We start from the raw sequence: 27,712 nt of genomic DNA, 5'->3' as shown, positions 1-27,712 counted from the left end.
AAACAATCAACAAATGGTCACCTTTGACGACAGAGCAACATTACACCATTTTTTAGAGTTTCGAGTCAACGTTACCTCTAATAAAAGTTTAAGATATTAGGTATTTTTGGAGAAAAAGTTTAATGATAAATTTGTATCTTTACCCAAAATTTAAATGTTTAATTTTATAATTATTTAAAATGATTTAAAATATTAAAAATATCATGCATAGTCCAACCAATCATGCTTTTATATTGTCAGTTGTCACTGTTCTGTGCATGACAATTTCTCTGTCTTTCAGCATCCTGTGAGCAAAACGGTGCAAAACCATCTCTTAAGTAAATAAAAGTCAGCGATACCAACCAGGTGACTTTGCTACCGGACTAGTCTCTCAATCAATGTTCAAATTTTTACTGAAAACTGAAAGATAAGTTTAGTAAAAAAAAAAAAAAAAACTACTCTCTCACATTTTGACAGATCAATATTCAAATTTTTATTAGAAGATATGTCAACAATAATTAATGTATCACGTTTATTACCTCTAAAAAAGACACCCATATACAATAAAAAAAAAAAATCAAAGCAAAACAACAGAACCACCCCACGATGAAACTTAGGATCGCACTGATACCTTTCTTTGTAGCATTCTTTAAGCTCTCTTTCTGCAGTAGAATGACATGGACTGAATGCTATATATTTTAAAAGTGAATTTGTAAATTGAGAGCAAACACTTGATCTGAGATTCACATGTCGAAACTAACTGAACAGGGTCTCCTCGATGAACCCCTATTAATTTCACATCTTTGTGTAAAACTTTTCACGACAAACCAGCAGACATAGTTGGTTAATATAAGAAGAGGATTTTCTTTTGCCGAAGAGAGGCAAAATTTAACCTGCAATACCCGGATTCTTAATGCAGAAGCAAGTTGCCTAGACTTTTTTTCTTTTCTTTGTTTTTTTTTGTCTGATCATACTCTAATCAATACTTGAGATACTTTGAATCAAGCTGCATACATAAGACAAATAAGTCTTTAAGAATAGACACTGAATTAAAGAGGACCACATATGTAACTATCTCCATAACCACAATCCATCGCATCCGCTGTCACACCTCGAAAACTGTCATGCAGTTGATTGGTTACTAATAAATACTCTGTTGTTTCTTATTAATAGAATCAAGAGAACCCTCTCAAAATTCTCTTTAAAAACAAAAAACGGAGGGGTTTTGTTAGGGTTTGCTTGATTTCTGTTCCTATTTTTTATTTTTAAAAATTGTTTTATGATACAATTTTTGAAATTTATTGTTCAAAATAAAATAAAATAAAATTTGTTTGGTTATATTAATTTAAAAACAATTTTAAAATTTAAAATATAAAATGATAGTATCAGTTATAGATAGTCAATAGTAGTGATTTATGATAGAAATTGATCAAAACAACTGTAATTTTCAATAATCAAATGTATTATATTTTAAAAATAGAAAAAATAAAAAAACAACTTAAAGTTATTTCAATTAAAAATGAAAATAATTTTGAAAACAATTTAATCAAAAACACCTGTCCAAACAAGTTTTAAATTTTTTTTCAAAAACAAAAAAAAAATTTTTAAAGACAAAACAAATAGAGCCCTTATATACTGATTGTTAGCACAATTTGGATTACTCACCAATACAAAATTTAATTGGATCGAGTCTTAGTTCAACTCAAAGATTGAACGTTTATATTTAGTTTACTTTTTATCATGAGGAATTAGACATCAAGTTGTATCATGCCCATCTTCAGATGAGGAATTTAGCCCTTCGTAGAATTTAGATTCAAATTCTCTGCATTCACCATTTGATTGCACGCAGTTTAGTTGGGAGGAGATAGAGTGCAAAATAAATAAGAGAATGGGAGAAACTGAAGCTCGTGTTGCTTTTTCTCTGAGTCATTCGTTCTCTTTAAATGCTCGGTTATAGAGAATATAAATTTGAGATTATGATCATGAAATAATATTGCTTCTATTAATTATTGATTCTTTTATTTATTTTTTCCAAAAAATATTTATGTATGGCTTCAGGCCTCCATGAAAGAAGCCTAAAAAGCCCTTCTAAAGAGTGAAAACATTTTCATGGGCAAAATACGGCTTTGCCAATTTTCATCTTCATTAGGTAGCTCCTCAACTAAAATTTTGAACCTCAAAAACCAGATTCAAGATGAAATATTCTCTCTCTAAGATACGAAAGCATTTATTATGAATAAAATATAGAGTGAAGAGAAATGAGAAGATGAGGAAGAAGAGGAGAAAGAATAGAGGCAATAGATATGAAGATAACCTCTTTTATATTCTCTTCGATACTTACAATACAAATGATATATCCTATTTGTAAGCATGAACTTATATCAAGAGTTACACAAATGATAATGGCAAATAAAAACATAATCAACACTTATGATTATAGGAGTTTCATGAAAGGAAATGAAGATGAAGAGACAAGGGAAATGGACACCCACATCATTTTTAATATTTATAATACTTCCCCTTGAATGTCAATTGTATAAAAGTGTGCCTCATTAAAAATTTTAACTAGGAAAAACCCTGCAGGACAAAAACCTAGTAAAAGAAAAGAGTGCATTTTTCATTTATACGCTATCCAATACTGCCTTGTTAAAAACCTTACTAAGAAAATCTAATGAAACAAAACCTTGATTAAGAAAAAAAGAATGCAGTGTGTATTTACTCCTTTTGATGAAAACATCACTTTTAAATTATTATACTTCAAGATAATATACTAATTTATCAAATGCAATTGTTGTCAATATTTTTTCAAATAGATCTTACTCTTGGTCAAACCATACGAGATGCATTGTCATATTTGAGGATATAATACTTTTCTCATATTATCATATCTTTTTTTCAATATCTATTAGTTCATCAGAACATAAATTTTGCTAAAAAAAATTGTATCATGTACAATATTAGCCAAATGTATAAATATTAATAAATATGATATTTCAGAACCAATCAATTTAGTATAGCCTCGCAAGCAAAATAAACATAATAAAATGATTTTATAACCATTGGTTATTAAATACTCAATCCACAAGTTGAACGTAAAATAGATATCAAAATTTTATTATTAAATTTTTTTGATCAAAACCTATTTTCAATACATATATGCAAAGACAATATACATACATACATATGCTTGAGTAATAATAATTCATACAAGTTTAACAACTTACACGTGTATATATATTGAATAAATTTATCGAGAATGTTTCATGCTTCTAGCATTTTAACTCCTTTAAAGATCATCATGTAAAATGCTATAATAATATTCAATAGATGCTTCATATTTCAATTTCATATACTGACATGCTAATAATATATACAAAAATCCACTACAAGATAATATACTTAATTATCATTAGACCTTTGTGAAAATCTTTATTTTCACATAAATGTTCATTTATCCCATAATAACGTTGCATTTCAAATATTTGGATTGCATGTCCGTGATTTTCACATATTAGAAATTAATATAATTATACTCATATTGCGTCCTTTCCTTTGCCTCTTTTTGGTTTAGCCAATTATCTTTTGTCTGCTTTTCATGACAAATTTGTATATAAGATTCTTAGTTAATCACGTGATATTATCATCAAAATTATTGTCAACAACTTTATCTTTTCAGTTTCATTTTTTTAACTGACATAACTTATTGAGATCTCTCTTATTACTTTCAGGTACGTGAATCTCTTTTAAGATTTTACAATTAATTATGTCATGACCCTCTTATGGAGTGTTTGCCTCCTTGGTATAATCATCTTAATTATATGCTCCTCTTTTATCAAGATTTTGTATTAGGAATCAATTAATCTCTCATACTTCAGGCATGCTTTATTATTATTTATTTCAATTAGAGCATTTTTAGCTGAAATATGAATTTAGTTAATTCTCATACAAGTCAATGACTGTATTTGGCAAATTCTTTTACATATCATATTTTAAAATGCAACATTTGATAAATTCATGGTTCATATCTTTTATGTATGAGGATCTAAGTAAGTAAGACGTAATAACAATGCATTTCATGTATATTTTTTCAACTATTCATTTTCTTCCCATAATGTTAGGAAAACTTTGTCAAACGATGATGACCAGCTAATCATGCTGTCTAAGTCTCCTAAATCCATTTTTTTCTTTAGAAACATTTTTTGTTTCATTCAAAGACAAACAAGAAGGAGGAGGAAAAATTTATTCTCATAAATATTAATCTAGCTATTTTGAAAGGAGGCTTTAATGAATGATTTACTATATCACATTTTAAATTATTTTCAAAGTCTAAAGTATAAATTCACTAGCATTCCCAATTAAAATTGTCTAGATCACATAGTTTGAAAATTGTATGCTTTTATATAATGATTTATGTATATAATTTTGCAAATTCATGTTGCAAAAATATTTTATAGATGCACTATTAAATTTATTGAATATTTATACTATCACATGCTATCTAATGGACTCATATATTTGAATTTGTTATATTTTTAAAAAAATGATAGATCCATACTCAATCATACTTAGTGAACACATCATTTTTTTTTTGAGAAAAAGCAGTACAGTACCTTAAAACGTTTAAAGTATATAACATGTTTTCTATTCATGAAGAATCTTCAAGTTTTTAATGACATTAGTGCATGTCCTCTATAACCATTTACTTATATATGTATTGGAATGATCAAACAAATTATGCTAACAATATATAGTGGATCAATAAACTTCTAGTTTATTGAACAAAAAAAATCTAATATGAACCTTTCATTTTATTTTTGATAACTGTAATTGACTTATAATATCAATTTGCATCTAGGACCTATTAAATCTTGAGAGCAAGTATATGAGCGGTATTCAATCACATATTAACTCACCTTTGTTGCTCCTACAATCTCATATTCAATCACATTATTAACCACATTTGTGCTCTTACAATCTCTCCCCTTAAATGGAAGTTACATAAACATAATTTTTTTATTGTGCATTTTTAAGATAAAATAAACCAATAGCTTACCTTTCATTACAAAATCCAAATGCTTCTCAACTCACACAAACTATGGGTTTCAATTTTTGATTGAGCTATTTATCCAAATCCTTCACTAATCAATCTCTTACATTGATATATTGATCAATTTTTCATCACTTATCATTTTCCACTACAAAATGAAAGACATTCATTTTAGTTGTGTAAGAAACTACTTTCTTCAAAATTGACATATTTCAACATAATTAATTTATAAATTATAATATATTCAATATAATAAACTATAAATATAATTACAAGTTTTACACATATTGCAATTATTTTTTGGATATTTTCTTTAAAATTACATCAAGATTAAATCAATATCAAATATGTATAATAATTACTCAAGAAATAAATTGCGATAATTTAAACATAATAACAATTAAACACCATTTAGATTTTAAACATAGTCTTCTAAACTTAAAATCATATCCTTTTTTAAAGTTTAAAGATCATATAACCTTTTGGGTTTATCATTATTTTCCTTTCTGCACAAAAAGTTTTTCCGTGCATTGTCTTAGATCACAACATGTGGCTTTCATATTTTATATTACTTTTATATTCATTCGTTTCTCATGGCCCTTTTGGCTTCATAACCAATTTGGACATTTCACATTTACTTTCCAATGAATTGCCCATACATATTGTCTATCGGGCTTCTAACCATATTATAACATTCACTTATAATTTTATTCAATGCCTATACAAAAATATTATTTTCAACAATTATGGCAAGACAATATTTTTCAATAGTCGAGACAAAATATTATTGACTTTTTAATTTATTAATGCCATGTTATCATAATCATTACCTTCCATTGAGATTGGTCTATACTTTCAATAGCATATAATCAATTTCATTAAATATTAGTCTTCAAGGACTATAACAATTTAAATTACACAACTCTTTCATATTCTTGGTGCTTGAATAATTAGCCTTTAGGACTATAATATTTTAACCATCAGATCATCAAAATACCATGAATTTTTTTTAATCATACCATCTATTCAAACCATAAAAGGATCTTTTATAAGAAAATCATTATTAAAAATTGATGTAGATCTTTAGTCTTCAGGACGATGGTAATTTGTAACAGCATTTATAACATTTACCAAATTTTTATTTCAATTAGTAAGGAAAAAGTATTATTATCTCAACACACAACAAGGCATCCACCTTTTTCACTTCCAATATATATGATTAATCATTATTAACTTTCAATAGTCAATTTGCACACTCTATATATGGTTATTACCTTGCTTGTAAGCAAGTTAAATTTGTTGATTTTTCATATTTGTTATATTATATCAATTTCATCAAATATTGGTCTTCAAAGCTATAATAAAAATAATTTAAATCCATCAAGCTTCTCATAATATGAAATATTTAAACTACTAGCCTTTTGCTTACATATTATTTATAGCATCAAATAGCTAAATTGCCATAAACCAAAATGACCTTCTTCAAAATCAAAATCCATATGACTCCTGATCATCTAATCATATGATAAAAAACTATTAAGAATAATAATAATTTTATATTGTTTTTCAAGAACAATCAATTTATATCAAACTAACAGAGTCATATCATTCATCAGAATGAATCTTAAAATCAATTATGAAACAAGACTATAGAAAATAAAATTTTGATACCCTAATATGATGAATATGAATCTCCAACCATCCATATACCTTATTTGAAATTGCAAGGTTATTAATTCCTCTAGACAAATTGGAAAGCTCCACCACACCATTTGGAACAAACTATCTCCATATGATGAACAATGATCAACAAGAAATTTCTAGGACAATATGTTAGACTCATCTAGTAGAGATTTGTGCTAATAACATGATATGAATAAATATAGAGAGAATAGAAATGAGAAGATGAGGAGGAGGAGGAGAAAGCATAGAGGCAATAGAAATAAGGATAACCTCTCTTGTATTCCCTTCCATATTTACAATACAAATGACATGCCCTATTTATAAGCATGGACTTATATCAAGGGTTACACAAATGATAATGGCAAATAAAGCATAATTAACACTCATGATGGTGAGAGTTTCATAGAAAGATGAAGAGACAAGGGAGATGGACATTCACATGATTCTTAATGTTCATAATAGCATGTAATTTATTCTACTACATCCAATCATACGGTCTAACTAATGTTGGAGAGGCACACAATTATAATGCAACAACTCTATGATCCATATAGCTATCATCGTTACAACTCAGAACTTCCTCAAATCAGATAAACGACAGAGAACTACAGCAGACAAACTTCAAAAGACACCAAGACGATACTTGTACGGTTATAACCAACAAACCAAAGATCAAGAGTCCTTATCTTTTTCTCCCAAAGCAGAGGACTTGAACCAAGGGACCCATACCGAAGTTTTCTTCTGATACAGCCTAAACGCTTCTGCTCTGTTAGCTTGCTTAACCATGCGGTCTTCAACAAGCGTAGTCACATAAGCCAAACACATGGTGTTTACTAATGCCCCAACAAAGGCCCATCCTTGTCCCAGGTTCCAAGCAAAAAAACCTAGTCCCCACCACCATAGCTGCTCTCCAAAGTAATTCGGATGCCGGGAGTAATACCACAGACCACTGTCAAGCACAGGGACCACAGGTTTACCTAGCCCCTTCAGCTTGTCGTTGCTACTCACAAAGTCATAGAGCTGTGTATCAGCAAAGTAAGCTATGACAATGCCACATACACAGGCAACAATGGCTACCAAGTCCCAGATGCTCAGAGGCTGGTTCATCGTATGAACAACATAGAATGGAAGGGATAATGCAATTATAAAAACCTGCAAATGAGGAAGATGCCAAGGAGAAAACACCCATTTAAATGACATAACACTTGAAGCAAACAGCTATGAAGTATTGCTGTTTCACAAACATAGGGTTCGGTGTCTAATTCATATCTGACCCTACGAAATACAACACAAATCTTCAGATTGTCTTTGAACTTGAAGATCATAAATTTTTTTTTTTTGTCTCGTATCTACTAGCGAGAAATCAAACAAATAAGTATGAAGCATTAATAATAGTCCTCCTCCTTCTCCTCATTTTTTTTGTGTCTCATGCTTAACAGGTCATTTAAGAAAATTAATACATATTGAATACTCATATCAGATACGATGATGTGTTTAAACAAAAATACATTTAAGCATGTTGTCTCGTATCTATGTTTGCAGTACAGGTGTTTTTTATCATAACAGGCAATTTATCAAACAGGTTAAGGGAGTTCTTTACTTCCCACTTAGCTTAACAACCAGAGGTGGAAAAGAAAGAAACCATGAAACGCTAACCTGCTGAGGGACGTAGACGGCGAAGAAAGAAGCCCACCACCAATGCTTTCCATACTGATGGCTCAAATTGGTGATGAAGCGCCAATCCTCTCTGGCACCCCATTGCCACTTTTCTCGCCTGAAGTAGTTATGGCTGAGCCTAATACTCCAAACCCAAGTCAACAAGATCGCGATCCTCGACCTCCACCAATTATATTCAGCCAAAGGATGAGTCGCGTAGTAATGAACAAGCATCACCGGTATCACTGTCCAATACGGGTCAATCATCTGTAACAATCACTAAAACACGAGTCAATTTCCACACAGCCCATAAATAAAGCCAAAAACCTAATCCAAAGAAAAACGCGTTACGCACCCAGTGGCTCGATTGGAGTAGGCCGATGATCCAGAAGAGGACATTGACGTTGGAAGAAGAAGAGTACATTGGCCAATAACAGAGGATGATGATAGCACCAAGCCCAGAGATTGGGGACAGAATCGATGCGAATTGCAGATTCATAGTTCTTAAGGAATGAAAGATAGAAGAGAATAGAGGGAAGAGGAACTAAGAATGCTATGAGAGCATTCTTAAGATTGCTATGACCAGCACTACCTACCATGGCGTCTTCACCTCACCGTGTCTTGCCCAGTGGCTTTGGATCATACGCAAGGTAAAAATTTGAACTTTATAGATCTCGAAGAGAGAGAAAGCTTAACCACCAATCATATATGCCAACAACAATCATTAGCATGGATCACTTTCTGCTTGCGGTTCCCACAAAAGAAGCCACGGCCATTTACATAGTGATAAAAGAGGATCCCTTTCCTTATGCCACACAATGATAGGTGATTTTCCATGATCCCTCCTCAGTACTCTCCGTGGTCTTTGGACAAAAAAAAAAAGCTAGATTATCCCCTCCCATTATAATTATAATTATTATAATTATAATAAAATAATTATAATGTAATGTCTGAAAAGGCGAAAAAAAGTCATTCTTGGATGGATGCCCCTCAAGTTAAGTATTATCCATGGAGATCAAAAGTATTTCACTTCAAAATGGCAAAAACTAAGGGAGAATGACAAAAAATATTTGAAGTATACAAATAACAATTACTCCCTCCATCGTCATAAAGAGTTAAATATTTAAAAGTATAAATCATTTTTAATTTTTTGAGATGGAATCATTATTTTTTTTAAGGTGCCTTTATTAAAAGAATCACTTTATATTTATTGTAAGATGTTTAATAAGAGTAAATATATAAAGATATGGTTAATTTAAAAGTAAGTAATTACTCTATTAGAAAATAAAATTCGGTTAAAAATGCATTATATTTTTGAATGGAGAGAGTAAGTATCATGAAAAATAATTTAATTAGACTATAAACTAATACAATATAGAAAATAACTATCTTATTTTTGCAAATTTATCTATCAAATAATATTGATAATTTAATTATCTTTTATTGGTTTTAGTTATGAGTGACTTGCATAGAGTATGAGACTGCAGACACTACTCCAATGGAAGGCCCTTTGCCTTTTGATGAAAGCCACCTATTATCAAGCCCTTCAATTTATTTCTTCCCAGGTGGTTTATAAGCCTTTGAAATTTGAGAGAGGGAAGCAATGAGACTCCTGGGCGCAATCAGCGCAGAGACAAGAAAGCAGAAACAGAGACACCCACGCCTGCTAGCAACAAGTGGAGGGACCATGAAGTGTCATCAAACAATTAACGTTGAACTTTTGAAGATTCTATACTATGAAGCAACATTAATGCGTGCTTAAACATAATGTTCCTATTCCTCTTTTTATTTTCCAGCATGCGTGGATCAGCATGCTTGGAATACCTTTTTCTGCGTTTGGCACGCCCAGTATTGCTCCTCCCAAACATATATTATTCTACCATCATTCTGTCTACAACATCGCGCCCCACGTATATATTTTAACCGGAATTGGACTGTGCATTGTAAAAAGCTTGGCCCTGCTTCCACTATCAAGCCAAAATGCGATGGTATTATTCTTAAAGGTCTTGGAATTTGCTGGGTGGAAGGACTTAAACAAGTGGCTAAAGCTATTAAGAATTAATGCCGCTACTCATCCATTGAGGAATTAGTTTGGAGACTTTAGGAGCTCAAGACTGAAATAAAATCTCGATCATGTTCTCCAAAAAGTTAATGAATGTGCTAATTGACTTGTAAAATATTGCGTGTTCTATTAATCATTTTTTTTCTTCAATTGAAATCCAAACACATCCATGGGGATGTTTGGATATTTATAAGAAAATAATTCTTTAAATTTATAATTGATTTTAACATATATGATGAGTGCTTGAATATATTTAAAAAAATATAGTTTTGAATTTATAATTAATTTTTGACATGTAACTTTCATAAAATCATAGTTTTATTTGATTTTCAATTTTCTTTTAAATTCTATCTTTTTAATTATGTTTAGAATCAATCTTATCAATCAATTTTCTACCAAAACAATCTTATTAATCATTTTCACAATTAAATTATATCACATAATATAACCAATTATATTTAAAATTGATCATATCAGATCATATCAATTTTTTTAGGTAAAAAAAAATTCATATCAATTTTTCAAGGGATATCCAAACATACCCTTTTCTTTTTCATGAACATACTCTTTTGGGACTTTTTTGTGGGGGGAAAAAATCAAATTTGGTCAATTAGAAAAGGGTGAAAGCAAGTTAAGTCCATATCAAAAGTTTATAGGCTGGCCTACTTTAGATCAGGCCAAGCTTATTTACTAAAGGCTTAGGCATTTGATTGGGCCTATTTAGATAAATAGGCCATGTTTAATATTGCAAGGCCTGGTGTATAAAGTTAGTAATTCAAGCCAAGCCTGATGGGCTAACTTAAACCCGCCTAATAAAAGTTAGAGCTGAACTTAATTATATAAGTTTTTTTTAAGGAGGTATGATACTTTAAAATAAGCTCAAATTGAGCTCGACCCTTAGAATTTTCAACTTTATGTATATGTAGGGAAGGTAATTTTGGCCAAGCTTAATGTGCCAGCCCGAATCCGGTTAAAAAAAGTTAGGGTCAAACCTAATTATATGAGCTTTTTTAAGATGATAGGATACTTTAAGCTTGATCCGAATAAGCTCAACCTAAATTGAGCTCGACTCACTCGAATTACCAGCTCTACTAGCTTATAAGCCTTATAAACTAGCCTATTTACACGTATATTACCATATACTCCTTTCATTTAAAAATATAAAGCATTTCTTGAAGGGTTTGATGTTAAAAAATGTAAAGTATTTTAGTATTATAAGGTATAATCGTTACCTTTTTTTAAAAAATACCCCTAATAAATAAATCACTTTATATTTATTTTAGTGTGAAACACCTTACTAAATAAAGGTGAATATAGAAAGATAGTGTTAGTTGAAAAACAAGTAACTATTTTATTGAGAGTGAGATTTGATTAAAAAAGTCTTACATTTTTTTAACGAAAAGAGTAATATATTAGGTATATAAATATATATATATATATAACGTAATATATAATATTTGATTTAGAAATTTAGATATAATTAACTTCACCTCCTTTCTTTAGCCCTTCTTGTTCTTTTTTTAGATCAAAACTTAAAAGCAATAGACAGTTCTCCCTTGCCTATGTTCTTTCTTATTATATTTTGTATAATGAATTTATGATATACTTGTTTCACCATTTGATTTTTAATCAAAATGTTCGCTTTTCATTTTGAGTTTCTCAAAAATTGGACTGAGCATGTATTAATTTTAATTTGGTTACTACATTATAGTTGATAAGTCTTCTTACTTATTATGTATTTTAGTTGGTAAATAAGGTTGTGCATATATAATTTTTAACAATCCTACGACTTATTTGAGACCTTGAAAGCTTATTATATAAGCCTTGAAATCTTAGAAGGCCTACTTTTAAGTAAGTTTTTAAGTAAACTTTTAAATTAGGTTAAACTTTAGATAAAATCAAACATAAGTTGTAAAAAACACCTTATATAAACTTCAAACTAAACTCAAGCTTTTAACCTATTACATAAACTTAAAACTATTAGGTTAAAGTATAACTCCACCTAACCTATTTCCATACCTACTATTGGGTTTAGAAGCAAGCAAGGCTTGACTTTGATAATTAAACCAATGCTAGGCCTAAGGATGCTTTGAACTTAAATGCCATCATTCATATGATTAAAAATGGTGAGACCATTTGTTAAAAAAAAAAAAAAGGTGAGACCGTTAAATAGCAATTCAGCCCTTTATCAATTTTATTAGAACTGGACCGAACTAGCCAATCTAACTAGCTAAACTAGTTATAGGTTTGGTCCAGTTACAATGAAAAACTGCTCATTCTATGAATTGGCCATGAACCAGTCTTCAACCGATCAAAATTGGTAAAACTGGCAAGAAAAACCAGTTGAACCTGTCATGTTACTTTTTATTTTTTATTTTTAATACATATTTCTAAATTATAATTTGTACATATTTATACTTAATAAGAATTATAAAATGAAAAAAAATGCAAGAAATATGTACAAATTATGTATATAGGTATATATTTTAAAGTTATAAATTATGAAAAATTTATATATATTTTGGATGACAATGATGTAATATTGATAGATATTATCTTTGTTAATTGTATATTTTTTTTTAAATTTAAATATTTATTTTTCTTACTATATATGATTATTTCTTTCTACTTTAAACATATATTCTTTAAAATATATCAATTTATTATGATCGGTTGAACTATGGTTCAAATTACAATCCGACCATTGAATGTGAATTATATCTCGACCGATTCAATAGTCGATCTGATTTTCATAACATTATCTTTTATTGATTAAAAGCAAAAAAACAGAAAGAAAAAAAAAAAGGCCCAAAGACAAACTCTTTTGAGAACATTTGATTAAGCTAAGCCTATTATTATTATTAAAAAAAAAAGTTAAGCCTATTATTTTCATGGATTATAAGTTAAATCCTTACAAACTAACCAGCATTTATTGATTACTACTACTCTTTTTATTATTATCTCAATTTGATTTTTTGAAAGAAGGAAGAAGAAGAAGAAGAACAAAAGAAAGAGACGCTTGGGCTTATTTATCACCAAGAATAATGAGTGTTCTGGATGGAAGCAATGAGACTTGAGAGAGAGCATGACATCATTTTCGTAGGAGACTAAAATCAAGCTAAAATAGTTTTTTCTATAATTTTCCGATGATTGGTTCTGCATTACGCATAGCTATGTATTATTGTTTATAATATAAATGTAAAAGGCATGATTTAGGAACTGAGCTTTGTATATTTAAATTGCTTTTATCCCATCAAATTAATGCAAGTATATTTTAATATGTTAATAATGGTAGAGATTACTCCATGGTCTCTTGTAACGATTTCAATTATTAAAAGGTATCATAAAATGTATAAAATACTCTTAAATTCTAAATCTTATATAATTATAGCTTGACAAAGAAAAATACTAACTTGAATATAAATTTAATATCAAATAATCATTTTTGTTAAATTGTTATTTTCTTTTGCCAAGTTGTAATTGTATATAATTTGAGACTTGGCAGCAATTTGTATGTTTTTAAGACTTTAAGGTAATTGAAATTATTGTGTAAAACTTCTCAATAATTTTTCCCTAATGATAATAATAATAAGAGTTTGTTATAGAATAAATAATTTATAAAAAAATTTTACATCTTGATTTAATCAGAAATAAATACTTTAAGTATATGCAAACGATGGCAAAAAGTAAGTTGAAATGAAGGATGACTTCATTGAAGCTTAGAACTTGATTTTAAGAAACAACTATGCGAACCGCTCTTTTTAGGATGTCATCACTTAAGGTGGAGAATTATTTCATAAGAAATGGTCTCTTCTTTTTATTTTTACATTTGGAGGGGTGAATGGATGTCCAAATATTTTAGCTAATTTTTCTCATATTTTAGATTTTTTTAGGATTTTAATCATTCTCCACCTTATTGTAGTAAGGTGGTGGATGCCTTTTTTTTTTTTTTTGCTAGAAAAAGAGCCAATGTTATTAATTACAAAGAAAACTATTACACACATAAAGCAAAAAAATGTTTTAAAAAAACTTACAAATACAACCTAACACGCCAAAGCAAACCAAAAGAAAAACACAATATTCAGTTCAACAAAAATTAAAAAAAATCCACGCAAATCAAATATCTGACTAAAAAAATGAAAATAAAATAGTAATAATCAACCAATGCCTTTCTTTACAAAAGAATCATCTCTCCTAGCAAAATTGGAAGTATTTCAATTGTGATTTCTTGCTTTATGTACTTGTATTTATCACATTTTTATGTACTTAAATTTATATGTCTTGATTATTGAAATTGTATAATTTCACTCCATTTGTTAATATTTTTCTAGGTGATGTTAAGGGTACAGCTAAGGGGGAAACAATGGATACTAGAGATGCATCGCTTCTTTAGTAAAGTCTCTAGTTACTTAATATGTTTTAGAGCTAATAATTGGTTCAACTCGCCAATCCATAAAAAAAATACAGGTTAGGTTAAAAAAATAGATTCATTTTTATGCGAGGCGGTTTAGCACATCGTACATCGCTTGAACCTATAACAGGCTAACCCGTAGGTTGGCTTACTTATTTTCAAAAGAAGATAGAAATTGCATGATTGTTCTCTCAATTCTCAAACCCTTGCCATTATTCAAATTATTAAAATAATTCAAATTACGTGCTACTATCGTTATTTCTTGTCATATTTAATTAATTGAAATAGCTATAAATCCATGATTAGTCAAATGCGTTAGTGTAGCATGCACCTAACCAAAAAATTTTCACAATTTAATTTAAGTAAAATATTTTTAAGTAAGCACGAGTAATATAGCCATCAAATTTTTCTAAAGATTACATGGAATTCAAACTCGTTATCGTTGTGTTACCATTTGAAGTAGTACCATCCAAAATGATATATGAGTTATTTTTAGAGTCATTTAAAATAATCTATGTATTAACCTTCAAATTCTCTTCAACAGCTTTTGAATTATGAGTTACTAGGTTGTCAAGTTGTCAACAAATTTTAACTTTATTTTTTCTTTTATTATCATTGTTATTACATTTTATTTCAATAAACTCAAATTTCTCAGCCAGCCAAAAAAAAAAGAGGTAAGCCTGCTAACTTTTACTCAAATTAATGTCAAATTTAATTTTACTTTATAAACTTTTACATGTTAATTATATTTTCATGTTTAGTTATGTGATGCTAATAATTATTGATAAATAAAACTTCTAACATTATGATGAATTTATAATTTTTAAAATTAAAAAATGTATGAAAAATACCTTTAACGAACCTGCTGTGGGTTGGTGGATGATAAAAATATAACACGCATAAGATGTGAGTTATATTAACCCGCAACTTGTTGCAAGCTAGCTCATAGGTTGTTGGTTGACCCATATTACTAACTTTAACATATTTGAATACTTATTATTATCATCATTAAGAGTTATACTATTAGACTACATTTATCACTTGCATGTAGTTTTTGTTTAACTTGGGCGTTTTGGCAATAGTCTCGTGTTTATGGAGTGAGTTAAACCATGCAAATATGTGTTTATGTCTGAAGATAGTTACCATGATTTATGATATATTTATGCATGAATGAGTTTAATGCATGTAGAAAATCTTTGATAATGATTGGTTTGAGGGTAGACGCTTAGTTGTGGGATTTTGAATGTAAATGCATGTATTGGTATCAAATGTTGCTTTGTGTGAGCATTTGGACCACATTAATTGAAAGTTTGAGTTAAAAAGTAGGTATCTTAAAAGTTAAAATTTATTGATGTTATAATTGTGCTGTGATTGGGTGTGCATCACGGCAGATCATCAAGTTGCTTGCGATGGACGTGTTATCCTAGATTGGTCACAACGAGTAGCCTCTGTGCTATAAGTCACGATGAACAAACTTTTGGCCATAATGAATGTGTTGTTAGGGGTTGGTCGGCGCGAACATGCAATAGGTCGTGGCAGATGTGCTAGTTTTGCTAGAATGTTTATTTTGCCCTTGTTTGAATCAGTTTTAAATGCTTAACTAATTTCCATGTTTTTATAAAACTTTTATAGTTTGATTTTAAATATTTATATATATCATTAATCTTTTTCAAATAATGTTGCAATTCCATTGTTTCTAATACTTTCCAGTCAATTGACAATTAACTTTAGCCAAGATTGCTCCTTACTTTTAATGTCTGGTTTAATTAAATGAGCTTAGGATTGGTTGATGACGGACATTACACCTTTCAACATTTTTCAAAACCAAAGGCACGCCCATATCCCCTTGAACATTGCAGCATTTCACTTCTTCCTACTCTAAATTACACAAAATCATTTTATCAAACTTACTTTTAAACCACCAGTTCCCATACATGGACTATACAGAGATTTCCTCTATTTCACTTTAGGCATAAACTTCACCTTTTGACAAATTATGCTTTCATGCCCAATAACTCCAACAGTTATATCAAAAATTTTGTAATTGCTCAAACTTCACATTACACCAAATCTCTGAACAATCAAGTCTAGAAACCTAAACCCCTACAACCAAAACCTTCGCCAAGTCTACCAACACTTTTGCTTGAAGATGATTTCGATGCAACCTTCCCTGGGCTAGTGGTTCCTTCATAACTTCCCCATCATTTTACAAATTTACATAGCGATCTCCCATTCAAAAAGCCTCAAACGGAGTGTTTTGAATTTGAACCCAAAATGAACAGTTATCAAATGACCACTCCTCAATAACCCTCCATTCTCACCATTTCTAAACATTAAGCAAGCTTCCAAGAATGACCAAGGTCTACCATGCAAAACATGATCATAGTCCTTCATATTCTCAAAATGAAAGACATGGATATTATCCTCATGATCAACAATATCTAATTCCTCGGATAAACCTCATCATTTTTGAATCATATTTATAACCGTAAATCAATTAAGCTCTTTATATGTAATAATCTTGCCAATCAAAGTGCCACCTCTAAAAACCCTACCATCAGTACCACTATTCTTTAATTCCATTATTGGCATCCCTCCTGGAGCCTTCTCTATGCTCGAATCGTCTTTTATCATCAAGAAACAAGAAACAAGAAGACAAAGGCACAATCAAGAACCAAGGCAAACCTCACACCAAACCCTCACATAGTTCCTATGCATAGAGAAGCAGATAAAGAACCCACTCTTTCTTCTAACCTCTGCCATGTTGGTAGCAGAGGGATCACTCTTTATCGTCGTCGGTGTCACCGTTGACCATGATTGCACAATAGTTTCAAACTATTGACGAAGAAACTGTTGTAACTTCCTCCCACAAAATGGAGAGAGAAAACATGCTTCTACAAAACGGAGAGGAGAAAAGTGTCTACATAGAGATAAATTAATGACACAGGCGGTGGATGATGAAATATTGATTAGACATACTTGGATTAGTTATTAATATAAGTTTCCATGTTTATTCTAAAAAAAAAAAAGAATATACAAATGAAGAGTGCAAATGCAAGAAATAAAAGAATAACCATAAAGTAAATATATTCGAAAAAAGGAACAAGATTAGTATATCAAGTGAATTAAGTTATAATGTTAATTGACGTGAAGAAATTTATTCCTTTTTCTTAAATATACTTAGCTCTTGGTACTTCCAACCAATTGTGAATTTTCCCAAGTTTTTTCCTGTATAGTAATTTAATTATTTAATAATTATATTCACTCGTTTAGTCGTTTATGCATTATTTCGAGGTCTGATTATTGCCGGGTGTTGCAGCAGTTTCATCAGATTCCAGAATCAGGAGAGTTGAGAGCTCTGCGAGGTGATGAAGCAGCAGGAGTTGACCGTGCTCCTGTGTATAGCATGGGCGCTAATACTGCTTTATGGCGAGATGTTTGCCTATTTGGTTCCCTCCTTCTTCACTTGTTCATGGCCTCATCTCCGCTCCTCCTCTTCTAATTCCACGGTATAATTCCTCTATTTCAGATCATTTTGGGGTTGCTTTACGTTTTCGCCCTTTGGAATCATGAACTTTATGACATTACCCTAGGAATTTCTGTTGCGCGGTTTCGGGGCCGTTTGACTGGTTTTCTGGATTCAAGAATCATTCATGGCATTGTTGAAGAATTTATAGTTTAGTAATAAATCTTAGCCGATGTAGCATATAGCTCTGAAATAATCATATTGGATGGATAAGAAAATTAATGGTTCCATTATGTTACGAAGTTTGAAGACACTAGCTGTGTAACATTTTCCAGTAACTTATAAATCTAGCGATGAATAAAGGAGTGAAGTGTCGAAAGAATAAGCTTTTTTTTTTTTCTTTTTTTTTAGTGCTTTCATATATATTGCAATGTAAAACTGGTACTTTATGCCATTTCTCAGGCCATGGTGCTTCCAGTTTCTATTCTTTTAGGAAATGGTGGTGCACACCATTTCCCCCCTCATTGTTCATATTCAGACTTGATGGTCTATCTTTAAGCAATTACATTGGCATTAGTGTCTACAATTTTAGTACTTCGTTAATATTCCATTAGCTGATAATCTATCTTTGAGCAATCAAACTGATATTAGTCTCTGCTTTTTGGTACTTTGTCAATTTTCTGCTGTATTAGCATAATTCTAAACTGAAGGTCCATCTTTATGCTTAACGTTTCTTTTGGTGAGAGTCGGGCATCTCTTTAAATGTATGGTCAGGAAACTCATGTGAAGGCATGATGGACTTTCTCCCTTCACCAAAGTGGCTTCAAGAGTCTTGTAACTCACCTTCAAATTTGAAGTACAGGAACACCTTGTTCCTGCCAATCTAATTCCATTTCTCAATTTTTAAACCATTGCAATGACATCCCTAGATGATTAGTGATTTTAAATTTGGCCTAGTTCATCTACTTTTTGTCCAAAAAAGGAAATTGTTCTAAATCATGCTACCGTATTTTTTTTTTAAAAAAAATTATATATCTTTCTGGCAGAAAGCCTGAACAACCTCAATTCTTATAAGTAGTCTTAATGCGCTTTAAACTGGTTTTTCAAGATTGACCAACACTTCTATGCTTCATCAGGTTGATTATTTAAAAGTTGCTGTTATTGCAGATCCACAGGTTAACCTATGCCCATCTATAAGTTTTTATATTTGAAAATGTTTGAATCTTCACTTCTGATGTAAATTTTTATATATTAACAGCTGATGGATAAAACTTCGCTTCGCCTTCCTCCAGAATCACTAGCACTGCAGATTGCTGAATTTTACACTGATTTGTACATGCAGAGAGCATTCTTTGCATCTGTCCTCCCTTTCAAACCTGATGTCATGTTGTTTTTAGGTGATTACTTTGATGGAGGCCCTTACTTAACAGATGAAGAGTAAGTCCTGATTCCTGATCATAAACATTTTTACAATTTGGCTTTCTACAATATTTTATGAAGTCTTGCTGAAATTCTGTAATGTTATGCTTAATTCTTTCAGTTAACTTTCCCCATGCCACGGAGATGGTCTTAATTCTTAGCATGCTTTCTTACTCATAACCCTTTCATTTAAAACAAACAAAGTAGCTAAATAACTTATTAGTGTTTTTTTTTTGTTGGACATCTAATTTTTTTTTCTCAGTTTATTCTTATAAAAGGAGAATTTCTTGGGAAAAAGGTTAAAAGAGAAGTAAAACCATATATTTATCTTTGTTGTAAGCTCATATTGTGCAGCCTGGCTTGCACTCAACGTTATCATCTTCCTCAATGTTCGTGTTAGTAAAATAATTTTTTTTCAGTATTTCATCATTAATTCATACCATCTCTTAGATTGCTATGGTCAATTTATTTGTGTTGATACTGCTAATGAGTGGTATTTTGGTAATTTGGTTTCGTTTAAGTAAACTCACCTACCTTATAAGTTAGAAAGACATTTTTTTATGCTTAATGGTCTTTATTTATTCATAATTCCTGCTATGAAACTTTTCATATTCTTTGAATGGACAGATGGAAGAAATCTTTCAGTCGTTTTAGACATATTTTTGGTCTGAATGAACAAGGAAGATATGCAGAAATGCAAGTTTACTACATTCCTGGAAACCATGATATTGGCTATGAATATGACCATGCTCAAAGGCCAGAGGTATTTTAACATGTGATTACCCACCTTTTGATTCCCATTTCAAGAACTACAAGCTGGCTTGTGATGTTAATTTTACAAATATTTATTCCCATGCATGACCTTGGATTATGATGGACTTAAAGTACTGTGTCAAATTAATGCCAAACATATGACTAAGATTGCTACTATATTCAATTGGGTATATAAACAATCTTTGAGATCACCTTAGGAATGGGCATTGGCATTTGTTATGCCAGAGTTGTCAAAAAATTTTACGAATAGACCCATGGATTTTGCACCTTTCTCTGACATTTATCTACACATTTGTTTATCATTATAATTTTGCTAAGAAAATATTAATTCATCAGTAAAGAAAATGAGAGAGGATATAATTTAGCCTTATGTGAGTTACCAAGACTCCAAGAGGAAGTGTATGTCCACTCCAATTTACATGACCTGGCTCAAAGTAAGCAATTAATTTACACTTTCTAGATACTTTCCTTTCTGTTCATTTCATGAATTAATAGTTTATCCTGATTGATTGAGAAAACATGAATCAAAGCTTGAGAAGTACACGGCAAAGTTAAAAAGGCAAAAGGGTGTAGTTAGAATAAGCTTGGCTGTTATAGTAGTAAGAGGTTTTGAGTCTCTGTAACTGTTGGAACTAACTATCGTTTTCTCTAGGCAAGTATAAGCTATCCAGGTGAGACGGAGGACAGGGTCGTTGAATCTTGAATAAATAATAAATTCTTTCCAGTCACCGTCTGCTAGAGTCTTCATACCTAGTATTCTGCTAGTTCAGATTTGAGCCATTGACAATTTCTGTTGCACCCCTTTAATTGATGACATTAAATTTTGAAGTTGAAAAAAATTAATTTAACAGGAGATGAATGCCTATGTAACATGGGAAACTTTGACTAGAACCACACAATGTGAATCATGTAAAGGCCCTATATGTAAAATGTAACACTTCAAAATTTCACACTGATTTTTCGTGAAAATATGATTTAGTAATTAAACATTAACTATTAAACACTTACCATGGTAGAAAAGCGTCTATCATGGTAATAAAAAGTATAACCTAATTTTCCAAAACAGTATCACTGTAAATAAAGGTTTAGCATGGTAGACAAAGCTTAGTATATCATTTTCAAACCCTACCATATTAGAAAAAGGGGTTATCATAGTAATTAAAAATCAAAATCATTTTTATAAAGCTTACCATGGTAGAAAGAGCTTTTTTTACAATGAAACATTTCTCAAAATGGACTAACATAGTAGAAAAGGTTCTTTCATAGTAGAAAAGTTGAGCATGGCAAAATAGACCTACCATGGTAATTTAGGAACTAAAAAAGTTAATTAAATAGATACCAATGGAAAACCATATTGAATAAAATGTACCTAACCCGTAGAAAACAATGCTTAAAATCCATCATTTTGTTAAAAATCATAAGCATGAGAGAAGCATGGTTCCTAGGGGCAATTTAAATCTAAAATATCGTTTTAGTCACTCATAAACAGGCAATAAGGTGATTCAAGTGTCCATCTAAAACAATCACATGAGACTTTGCTGGATATATAATGCTTTCCAAACATAAGCTTAATAATCAACACCCAAAATGGGCCAAAACATCACTTTTCACAAATTGTCAATATAACCCCACCGGAGTTCACACTATGGTGTATACTTAATCGCAACATATCTACTTCCAACATCATACAGCAAAACACATTTTGGACGTGAACAAGGTAAAGCTTCAATCGGGTTACGGTTGCCTAACATAGTTATATAGCAATGTTTCAATTTCAAATCATAATCAAAATATCTTAGGCAATCAACTTTGACCATGAGGGTCAGACATAATCCTCATGGCCCACATATGTGGAATCTATCAAGAGTTAGAGTCTATATGCTCAAATGTATCAAAAATTGCCTTAGGCTGGCAAGTATACATTACTACATCAAAGAGGCAAAATAAAACAATTGGTGTCTTAGACACCAAGTCTAGGCCTCTAATGTTTCTCCAGTTGGACCCGCTCCTGTAAAAATATAATCATGAGAAATGAGGTACAAAGGTTCTAGTAACCAAAATTAATATGCAATGATATATGTAATATGACTAACCATGTGATTGATAAGTGGGTCACACAAGATTATTTTCCACACACATTTTCCAAACAATTTGAGCAATAAATATTTTGCATGACTACACTTTATATCCTTTCTTACACCGTGCTTGGAACCAAGTTATCTGATCAAAGGTAAGTTAGTCCAAGCTAATAGCTACTCATTGAGTCCAATAAGAACTTACTACGTGGTAGGTAATTTCCAGACAAAACAACGCATATTTCAAAAACCTGACAAGTCATGCATATTACAAACCCTTAAGAAAACATATCCGAATAATTTCATGCTTTCGAACAAGAAATATACCAAACATAGCATACACACACACATATTTCATCCCACTTTGACTACAATATACTTTCCAAACACAATTTAATATGCCAAACAGAATAAAAATTGCACATAATCTATCATGCACACCCCCCATCACACATTAATAATGGTTACCTTGTAACTTAGACAATAAGTTTCCTTTTACAACACTTCTTGCTCCACACTCTTTGCCAACACAAGTTTACATAAATTTTCCACATTACATAAAATTAATTTCAAGCTTGAAATCAACAAATAACTCTAATTATAGCGTTAGAGAGCCTAAGTCCCTAAACCCATTATTAATACTAATTTAAGTTTAGCACATCAACCAACCTTCCAACACTTCTTTCTATAATTTCTAAACACTAATAAACTATGGTTAACTCCCAAATCACTTCTAATATAAAAATACCCTAAGTTCCTCCAAAAATGTCCTAAAAATCAAAAGTTTGTTATTAAGCCTTACATCACCATTCCATAGTTTTATAACCATTCATCTACACCCAAATAAAGATCTAAGTATCAAAAAATCATCCCAAAAATTTGGATCTAACACACTCAACAATATAAGCCTAGGATTCAACCTAAAATCTTTAAATTCGAAATCCAACCTTAAAGAAATGCTCTATACTATTTTTTATACCCCCAACAACTTCAACAATCATATTTAATCATCATAACTTTGGATTGCCTACCTATAAGAGAAACCTTAACAGAAAAATCTCCCTAAATCCAAAAAAAAACTATGTTGAATAATAGAGGGGAAGGCTAGAAACTTACCTCAAGGGGTAGCAAAGCTCAATACTAGCTCCAAGACACCAGAAAATTGTGCCTTAGCAGAGCCAAGACAAAGGTCTTTTTGTTTTCCTCTTCCTCTCTCGCATTCTGACTTGAAATGCTAAACAGGGACTTTTTAAAAACTCTCGTTTGTGTGGTCGTGGCAGTTTTAATCCTGTCCATGCACGGAGATGCCTAATTTAAACAGTCCTCCACCTTTATCAATGTTTGCGAGCGGTCAAGCCTTGTGTAATGCTCATCCATGTGCGGACAATGTCTGAATGGCCAATTCTCACTTAAGCCCATAATTTTGGGCCCAATCTGACCTAATACCTATTTTGGACCTTACATAACTCTCTTATATGACTCTGGGCTTGATTTAATCCATAATTAAATGCCTAAACATGTGATTAACCTCAAATCACCTCAGATACAATTTATTCCTAAATTATACTTCAAATTAATATCATTCCTAATTTTAAAACCTCAATTTTCACAATTTGTTTCTTATATGAAAATCAGGATGTTACTTAACACTGGTTTCATTTGTGATACATCACACGTGAGTTTGTTAAAAAAATTTCCTTCTTTTTAATCCACAATTTTTTCATTTAAAATTTTGACTTTCTGTTAATTCCAAACGGCTCATGGACGTCAATATGAATTATCTATGCTATGTTGCACTTTTTATAATTTATATAATTTCTTTGTTTTCTTCTTTACTCATTACATTTGGTAAATTACATAGGTTATCCGACGCTATGAAGAAACATTTGGAATCAGGAATTACCGATTTACAATTGGAAAAGTGGATTTTATTGCTATTGATGCGCAAACAGTGGATGGTAAACACTAGTATGGCTTTCATATTTTACATTTCAAGTTCTATTCATTAATTTGTGCTTTGCATACCCAAGTTCTTAACTACGATTTCTGTTAGAGATATTAATCAAATCCATTCCTAGGCCTTGTCTTTTTATTTTTAGCTGTTGGTATGAAATGGTTGTTGGCATGATATTGACTATCAAAACCTCTTAACTCTTTAAAACAAAGCGCTCAATATTTCAACCTCTGATGAAATAATTTATCTTTATCGCATTTTGTGGTTCATATTTATATTATTTTTATGTCTGAATATGTAATTTTAATTATTCAATCAGATAACATGCTGTAAAAGTAATGTAAATTTGAGTAAGAGGATATACATATGAGCAACTTCTTGAAGAATTTCAATACTTGCATCTACTGAACTTATCATGTTTTTCTGCAGGACATCCAAAAAAGCATCTGGTTTCTGAAGCTTGGGAGTTTATGAGGAACGTCTCTGTTGGTAAGAATAGGCCTATGTTATAGCACATTCTTGTGATGGAGTATATGAACTATTATAATATATATCTGGCACATTTAGGTGATGATGTGCACCCAAGAGTTCTATTGACACACATTCCTCTATATCGACCGGATGATACTCACTGTGGTCCTCATCGTAATTCTCCAGCCATTAATCAGGTAGCATCTTTTACCCATATTTTTTTTTTAAAAAGTTTGTCTTCAGTAAGCCTATCCCCTGTCATATGTTTTATGGAACCAGCCCTTACGATAGTCTTGTATAGAGGTGTGCTTGAATGCTTCTCACCTGCCAATCTAAAATTACTAACTAGTCTTTCTTTTGATATGTTCAGAGGGTATCTCGCACTTCTTCAGATAATGACATACGGTAAGTTACTTATCTCAAAAGCCATGCAGGGAAATTCAAAATTGCACGAATGGATAACAAGGATTTAGTTAACAGTTAGTTCGATCATACAGATATCAGAATTATGTTTCTGAGGATTCATCAAAAAGCATAATGGACATGATCAAACCTGTGAGTTATCTATATGTTCCTTGGTCTAATGTGCATTACTTTCCACCCTGATCTGGATGTGTAACAAAAATTCAATACATAATGGATTTGCCCATAATAATTGTTGATGGGGATTCATTAAAAAACTTAATGAACATGATCAAACCAATTGATTTTCTATCTGCTCCTTGAAAGTGTGCATGATTATTCCACCTTGATTTGGGTGTGTAACAAAAGTTCTACGCATGGATATATTTGGCAGTAATTGTTGATGCAATGCAAGTTGCGTATTTCCATTGTGTGTGTTTCATTTGTATGGTGGATTGCTCATTTTGTGTTTTTTATGCATTTTTTAAAGGCCCTGTGTTTTGGTGACACAAATGCTTCAGTCTTTTTTTTTTTTTCGTTATGGAAGTATTTGTGTGAAGATGACGGGAAAACCAAAATAAATTTACCATGAATACAGGGAAATTGATTTCACTAAACAGTTCATGATTTTTGCAGAAGCTTATTTTGTCCGGCCATGACCACGATCAGTGTACCATTACTCATCAGTCCAAATTTGGGCCCATAAAGGAGGTAAGAATCATATTTTCTCAGCTCAACATTATCCCTGATGGAAAAGACAGTTAAATTGACAGCAGTGTGCAGCACACTCTAGGTACCATAAGTTGGCAACAAGGAAACTTGTATCCCTCTTTCATGCTACTATCAGTTAGTAACTCGACTCTTCCAAATTCTTCCACTTCAGAAGATGCTTTGTTGACTCACCTATGTTCCCTTCCAATGCAAACACACATATACATAGGGTAACGTTGGACACTGCTAATTATGTTTAAATAACTTTATCTTAGCACTTAAGGCAGCTTTTTGTTGAATTTTTTTTTTTTTTTGCTGCAAATGCCAGGTATGCTGTGCTATTTGTTCTTACCCTCCTTGCTGCCCTTTTCTGGCCAACAAGTGGCACAAGTTTTTGGCATCAGTGTTTGAACCTAGTAGTCTACAGTAGACTACTAGTATCTAGTGCCCTATTTAGGGGAGAAACGAAAGAGAAAGATGAGGATGCTAACTATGAATATGAGATGATGTGGGATGCAGAAGGATCAATGCATCTCGTAAAGAAGCCCTTGGATGCATCAGTCGTAAATTCGACTGAACGGAGTCTAGGGGAAAGGTATGTTTGCTATTACTTAGTATGTTCTTTTAACGGCCTAGCCTATCTTATTATTCTTTCTAGACCTTGTGTTCTGTAAGTTTTGAAACCTCGTCATGTCTTTTGGTGTCAGGGGTAATGCCGTGATGCGGCCAACTGCAAGAAAACATACTTCTCAGGAAGGAGATGTCTCTGTGAATATGGATGTGGCTTCAGGTTCAGGCAATGGATTTGATCCTATGGCTAGAATACCTTCTAGAACGGGCAAATCAAAGACGATATTTATAATCCAAAGGTTGTTAAGGATGGTCCGAATGATTACAATTATTGCGGCTGTAAATGTTCCCATCTACGTCATGTTGCTCTACAAGGATTGGATTGACAAATAAAAATGAAATTACTCTTCACACTGTTCTTGCTCACGGCGGCTCCTAATTTCCTATTAGAGGTTTGTTCAGACTGTTTATCCCTATTAGAAAGTAATATCCTATCAACATAATATATTTCATATACTGAATGGGGCTTTTGTATTTTTTTTTTCTGGGTAGTTTGAATTTGAAACGCAATTTTTTAGGTGAAAGCTTGTAACACCTATTTAATTTGTCAAGGACAAGGCATAAAGTTGATCGGCTCGGCCAACGTACTATATGTGAATGCACCCGAGCGGGTTGGATTTGACCATTGATGGACTCAAATGCTATCTCACGCCAAATAAATCAGGGAAAAATGTACTAATTTTCCTCTTGAAAAATGACTTAATATGTTAACATTAACTACTGTTTTTTCAACAATATAAACATATGTATTTGGCATTCAAAAGTATAAGATGCGTACAACTATATATAATTAATTTTTTATTCCAATATCCATTGTTTGTGGTTTCTGGCATTCATACAGAAACAAAGCAGCGACGTGGAGGTCCAACGTGCAACGTGAGATATAACTTATTTTTAGGCTTTGTTTGGTTGGAGAAAAAATATGAGAGAAAAAAAAAATGAGAGAAAAATGAGAGAGAAAATACATGTTTT

The 27,712-nt window shown here is 31.3% G+C and overlaps 2 protein-coding genes across 4 annotated transcripts; one reads left to right on the top strand and one right to left on the bottom strand.

The window, feature by feature from the left end:
* Positions 1-6,969: 6,969 nt before the first annotated feature.
* On the bottom strand, positions 6,970-9,167 carry LOC129289011 (uncharacterized protein C594.04c-like). The gene is given in 4 exon segments (XM_054925847.1): positions 6,970-7,861; positions 8,366-8,632; positions 8,721-8,771; positions 8,773-9,167. Coding segments are annotated over 4 exon segments (990 nt in total). The 5' UTR covers positions 8,965-9,167; the 3' UTR covers positions 6,970-7,381.
* Positions 9,168-18,137: 8,970 nt separating this feature from the next.
* Positions 18,138-27,365, top strand: LOC129288798 (uncharacterized protein C630.12). 3 transcript variants are annotated; one of them, XR_008588069.1, is made up of 14 exons: positions 18,138-18,347; positions 19,441-19,479; positions 19,563-19,741; positions 20,351-20,486; positions 24,434-24,530; positions 24,956-25,015; positions 25,094-25,194; positions 25,368-25,402; positions 25,495-25,552; positions 26,036-26,110; positions 26,183-26,340; positions 26,439-26,705; positions 26,818-27,132; positions 27,293-27,365. XR_008588069.1 is itself a non-coding variant. In XM_054925541.1 (13 exons), exons 1-13 carry the CDS (start codon positions 18,207-18,209, stop codon positions 27,071-27,073), a joined length of 1,602 nt encoding a protein of 533 aa, XP_054781516.1. In that variant the 5' UTR covers positions 18,138-18,206; the 3' UTR covers positions 27,074-27,365. The 3 variants fall into 3 exon arrangements, 1 of the variants encoding a protein (XP_054781516.1); XR_008588068.1 differs by having other exon boundaries at positions 27,233-27,365; XM_054925541.1 differs by having other exon boundaries at positions 26,818-27,365.
* Positions 27,366-27,712: the final 347 nt, after the last annotated feature.

The sequence above is a fragment of the Prosopis cineraria genome, unplaced genomic scaffold (assembly GCF_029017545.1).
Source record: "Prosopis cineraria cultivar Desert tree isolate PC_DT_omini unplaced genomic scaffold, ASM2901754v1 PC12, whole genome shotgun sequence".
Lineage (NCBI taxonomy): Eukaryota > Viridiplantae > Streptophyta > Magnoliopsida > Fabales > Fabaceae > Prosopis > Prosopis cineraria.
Note: the sequence above shows the minus strand (reverse complement) of the source record. Positions and strands in the feature narration are given on the sequence as shown.

Coding starts and splice junctions, on each gene's coding strand:
- LOC129288798 (XM_054925541.1), top strand. CDS start 18,207: ATGAAGCAGCAGGAGTTGACCGTGCTCCTGTGTATAGCATGGGCGCTA. Junction 18,348..19,440: donor CCTCCTCTTCTAATTCCACG/GTATAATTCCTC, acceptor ATGCTTCATCAG/GTTGATTATTTAAAAGTTGC. Junction 25,016..25,093: donor TATGAGGAACGTCTCTGTTG/GTAAGAATAGGC, acceptor TGGCACATTTAG/GTGATGATGTGCACCCAAGA.